General features: G+C 42.8%; 1 protein-coding gene across 1 annotated transcript in view; it reads right to left on the bottom strand.

Moving 5' to 3' along the window:
* Positions 1-487: 487 nt before the first annotated feature.
* The window catches only part of LOC124286866 (LIM domain transcription factor LMO4.1-like), a 66,614-nt gene continuing 61,101 nt past the window's right edge, over positions 488-6,000 (bottom strand). The window contains exon 4 of the mRNA XM_046723311.1: positions 488-3,769. Coding sequence (XP_046579267.1) covers positions 3,761-3,769 — 9 coding nt within the window. The 3' untranslated portion in view covers positions 488-3,760. The remainder of the gene's footprint in view (positions 3,770-6,000) is intronic.

Here is a 6,000-nt window from a genome sequence, read left to right as displayed (position 1 = left end):
TAAGATAATGTTATTTCTGGAACTCAAGTCAGTATACGCTGCGTCTCTTGTCGGCCTATGCAAAATTATGGAAGTTACGATCACCGTACACTTCGCTTCGTCTCCGAATATATATATATAAAATTTGTAATTTGTTTTATTTCCGAGTCTCAGAGTGTCACAGAGTGATTGAGTGAGTGAGGATGGGCAGAAGGGAAAATAAAGCGGTTCGGGCAAGACCTCCGAAGTCAAAGACCACTTTGTGCAACGGTGACCTGGTTCCGACAGCCTCTGAACACAAACAGTGTGTGATTGAGTTTAGTTTTACGCCGCTTTTAGCAACATTCCAGCAATATCAGGACGCGGGAACACGAACAATGGGCTTCACACATTGTACCCGTGTGGGGAATCGAACCCACGTCTTCGGTGTGACGAGCGAACGCTTTAACCACAAGGCTACACCACCGCCCCTGAACACAAAGACGATGAAAACAACAAAAGCTCCAGCAATGTATCAACACTGTACATTTATTGACAACAAGTCTCCGTAGCTCCATCACATCTCAGTCTTACCAGTATATATACACAGTCACACACAGGCTCTCATTACAGGTTAATTAGCACAGGAAAAACACAGTTGCTAGTCGAAGCTTCTTACATCAGTGTCCAGCGATCTGTAGTTCATAGAATAAAAACAATACCTCATAAAAGCAAATCACGTTAAACACAGTGCGTTCCCTCGAGGAGGAAGTAAAAATTACCAAGTGAATTCCTGATTCACCTTCTTCCATAGGCAAGGTAAGGGGTCCGGCCGTTACATTTTCAGGGGTGTGTGGGCTTGGGGAGGGTTTGTGTTAGCCGATGGTGGGTGGGTGGGTGTTTCAGTGAGTCAGTTTAGTTTTACGCCGCTTTTAGCAATATTCCAGCAACATCAGGGCCCCGGGGGACACATGGAATGGGCTTCACACGTTGTATCAACGTGGGGAATCGAACCAGGCTCTTCGAAAGAGCGAACACTTTAACCATTTGGCTTCCCAACCGCCAGGTGTGTTCTTCAATAATGGGTTCGACGCGTGTAATCGAACGCTGGTCTTCGGTGTTTAACCAATGTCATATTCAGTGTCCGGTGGAGGTTTAAGAGGGTTGGCGTCCATACATCTACATAGCCGCTTTTAAAAACAGTCCTGTATTCCCCGTTCTCATTTCAGTGAGTGGGATTAAACTTTACGTCACACAGGCCATATTTCAGCCATATTGTTACGATTTGAATTCAGAGATGAAACGAAACATACCTCCGTGCTATCAGCGTCAATGGGTTGGTTAAAACGAGTCAGCTTATGTGAATGGACAGCTAAAAAAATGAGCGAGTGAGTGAGTGAGTGAGTGAGTTTAGTTTTACCGCGCATTCAGCAATATCCCAGCTATATGGCGGCGGTCTGTAAATAATCGAGTCAGGACCAGACAATCCAGTGATCAACAGCATGCGCATCGATGCTAAAAAATGAGGTCGGAGACGAGGACCACGTAGATGGTGCCAAACCAAGGATCATAATCGAGGCGCGAACCTGGGATTCGAACCCATTGAAGTTAGCAACCGTGGGACACAGCTCCAAACACCAAGACTGATTGATTGTTTGTTATTTAACGCCGAACTCAGCAATTTTCCAGCTATATAGCGGCGGTCTGTAAATGATCGAGTCAGTCAGACAATCCAGTGATCAATATCATGAGCATCGATCTACGCAATTGCGCATACCGAGAACCCGCCTCACCCTCCTCCAATCACAACTGAACCCAAGTCCCGCACATTCAATGTTATACAGACCATGAGTGCGATATTATTCATGCATACTAACATATGGTCACGAGTGTACAGTCAGGACACGCATTTATTTTTGGAACAGATGTGTGCAACTCAATTAATTCAGTCCTATAACGCGATATATTTCAGATCAGAAAAATCGTAGTTCAGGGCTGAATATTTTTGCTTATAGCTGAATCGATATCACATATCGTCAGTGGGTATTTTCAGGACCGTTTGTAACTTGACTTTTCGCCACGTGATCAAGCCCGTCCACATAACTGACCGTGCAGTTGAAATACTCACGCAACCACGAGAGTGAGTGAGTGAGTGAGTGAGTGAGTGAGTTTGGTTTTAAGCCGCTTTTAGCAATATTCCAGCAATATCACAGCGGGGTATACCAGAAATGGGCTTCACACATTGTACCCATGTGGGGAATCGAACCCTGGTCTTTTGTGTGACGAGCGAACGCTTTAACCACTGGGTTACCCCGCCACCCCCAAGGATGAGATTAATAGGGAAACGATTCAAACCCAATGTTTTCCACGTCGTGTTCAATATTTACCTGTGGTATGCAAGATCGCATTGTCATAATACGATCGACATTATTATGAAACGAAATTCTATTATACGCAAATCTAGGCCAAAGGAATGTTATTTTTCATATTTCGTAGATCATTTCTACGATATTCGGTTACATTCGTTTCACACAACCGGTGCAAATCGCTGACGACATAAACCCCACCAAAACAGTGTCCCTTCAAGAGAGTGATTCATTTATGTCAAATTGTCAAATATACTGAAAATGCATTAACCGAATACCTTCACTGCACATTTACCACATGCAATCTATATATGTACTCCCCCGTTTCTAAGTCCGAATACATGTTCCTGAAAACTAATATCAGTTATGGCGAAAAAAAATAAAAGGACTTCAAATGAATTACGTGTCATCAAAATGGTATATGTTTCATCTATCGTTTCTAAATGAGGCATGTTATATTTCTGATGAGAAAAAAAAGAGTTCACAATAATTTGCATGAAAGTACAGTATTTAAATATCTATGAGGTGCATATCAACGACACAAATATCCCCAAGTTAGATACAGTGTACTGAATAGTTGTCATGGAAACGGCGCCCTCCCTGTGATCGAATCTCTATAAATTATCAACAAAATATAGGCACTTAAATGTTACCGTTCGAGCCACCTACATATAAAAGTAACACATCATACTATAGCACGTGCAACGAATTTAAGTGACAGGGACTGAACACACGGTCGAGACAGGCGTGAGTGTCCAGACACTTGACCAAAGCATAGGAACGGGTTTATGAACGGAATATTTACAAGTGTACATTCTCTTCCTTTCCAGTCACTCTTGATAAAACATGGTCTTGCGAACAAGACACTGATAACATCAGTATCTCACTGTCGTCTGCTGTCATAATGACGTCATCGTTCATTACGGCGAACCGGAAGTAACGTCTCCCCATGTTTGTTTCGTCCAGACAGTTGTTTACTGTTCTTGTATACTGTTTAAATAGTTGCAGAAACATGGTGCTTATCGAGTCAAAATGTTTTGAGAACTTTTCGTGGCTGGTATTGTAGCACAACTCCTCAAACATGTCCCTGTTTACGTGTGTGATTTCCTTCAAAGAGCAGACGACAATGGTTCGCCATTTCGAGTTGTCGGCTATTTTGTTTCCTGCACTCTGGCGATTTCAAGAATCGTCATCACTTTCAATATTTAGCCACTTGTTGATCCTTGGCGACACGGCCTGGCATTGTTTGTGTGTTGACAAACGTAGGGCATCCAACAGGCAGAACGTTGCCGTGCACACCACTGCGAGCTGCTGCTGCTGTTGCCGCTGCTGATCCGATGATTGGAGATGCAAAAGTTGGATGAAGATTTGTGAAATATCCCTCTAACAGACGAGTAGCCACAGAAGAGGACCTGAACAGTCTTTAGAGTCACCCATCAACATACCTGAAACATACAAAAATAGGAATCGTGTTATTAGACACATTTCGAATTTTATAATTAACAATCATAACAAGTTGAAATATGGAAATTTATACAAGAATAAGAGTGAGTATGATTTAACGCCGCTTTCAGTAATATTCCACCAATATCACGGCGGGGGAAAACAGAAATGTGCTTCAGAGACAGTACCCATGTGGGGAATCAAACCCATGGCTTCCAGTGACGAGCCATTGCTTAAACCATTAGGCTACCCCACCGCCCCCACAAGATTTATTTCGGGAACCGATGAACACACTCTAAAGATATTTTAAACGAAAATATACTACGTAAGTTCCATTTGTGTATGATTAATCATTCGGGTTACTAGTAGACAAAACAACCCCGTGCAATCTGAAAAACAGCCTCATCTGATCTTCACGTGTAACGACCAATAACTGCCGTCCGATATAGTTGGAATAAAGTCGACCTTAGCCTAAATCTTTATTCAGTCATCAACTTCAAGCATCGGGGTGCCACTACCATAGATCATCGGGGGTGGGGGACTTGTTTATAACACCGAAGGGTTGGTACAATGTGTAGTGAGTGAGTTGAGTTGGGTTGGGTTTTACGGCGCACTCAGCAATATTCCAGCTATATGGCGGCGGTCTGTAAATAATCAAGTCTGGACCAGACAATCCAGGGATCAACAGCATGAACATCGATCTACGCAATTGGGATGCGATGACATGTGTCAACCAAGTCAGCGAGCCTGACCACCCGATCCCGTTAGTCGCCTCTTACGACAAGCATGGGTTACTGAAGGTTCATTCTACCCCGGACTTCACTGGTGTACAATGTGTAGATTTATGGAGACCACTCCGTGACACTGCATATGATCTGAATTAAAGTGATGCGAAACCACTCAACCATTACTGGAATGCTCTTTGTTGGGCTCAATCTAAAAACTGAAAATGTTTGTATGACCTCCGATCGCACACAGTGTCCGTAATCGCATAGTTGAATGACATTCATCCGTAGGCAGTACTATGTATCTGAATGACATTCATCCGTAGGCAGTACTATGTATCTGAATGACATTCATCCGTAGGCAGTACTATGTATCTGAATGACATTCATCCGTAGGCAGTACTATGTATCTGAATGACAGCAGCATTCATCCGTTCATCCGTAGGCAGTACTATGTATCTGAATAACGTTCATCCGTAGGCAGTACTATGTATCTGAATGACGTTCATCCGTAGGCAGTACTATGTATCTGAATGACGTTCATCCGTAGGCAGTACTATGTATCTGAATGACGTTCATACGTAGGTAGTACTATGTATCTGAATGACATTCATCCGTAGGCAGTACTATGTATCTGAATGACGTTCATCCGTAGGCAGTACTATGTATCTGAATGACGTTCATCCGTAGGCAGTACTATGTATCTGAATGACATTCATCCGTAGGCAGTACTATGTATCTGAATAACGTTCATCCGTAGGCAGTACTATGTATCTGAATGACATTCATCCGTAGGCAGTACTATGTATCTGAATGACGCGTTCATCCGTAGGCAGTACTATGTATCTGAATAACGCGTTCATCCGTAGGCAGTACTATGTATCTGAATGACGTTCATCCGTAGGCAGTATACTATGTATCTGAATAACGTTCATCCGTAGGCAGTACTATGTATCTGAATGACGTTCATCCGTAATAGGCAGTACTATGTATCTGAATGACGTGCATACGTAGGCAGTACTATGTATCTGAATGACGTTCATCCGTAGGCAGTACTATGTATCTGAATAACGTTCATCCGTAGGCAGTACTATGTATCTGAATGACGTTCATCCGTAGGCAGTACTATGTATCTGAATAACGTTCATCCGTAGGCAGTACTATGTATCTGAATGACGTTCATCCGTAGGCAGTACTATGTATCTGAATGACGTTCATCCGTAGGCAGTACTATGTATCTGAATGACGTTCATCCGTAGGCAGTACTATGTATCTGAATGACGTTCATAATATGTATCTGAATGACGTTCATCCGTAGGCAGTACTATGTATCTAAATGACGTTCATACTATGTATCTGAATGGCGTTCATCCGTAGGCAGTACTATGTATCTGAACGACGGTTATCCGTATGTGCAGTACCAAACAGACGAATCGCGCTCATCCGTATGCAGTACAATACGGATGTACCATAAAGCCTGGTTGTATAGCAATACCTTCCATTGTGAA

Source organism: Haliotis rubra, unplaced genomic scaffold (genome assembly GCF_003918875.1).
Source record: "Haliotis rubra isolate DU_JTF1 unplaced genomic scaffold, ASM391887v1 Scf394, whole genome shotgun sequence".
Taxonomy (NCBI): Eukaryota; Metazoa; Mollusca; class Gastropoda; order Lepetellida; family Haliotidae; genus Haliotis; species Haliotis rubra.
Note: the sequence above shows the minus strand (reverse complement) of the source record. Positions and strands in the feature narration are given on the sequence as shown.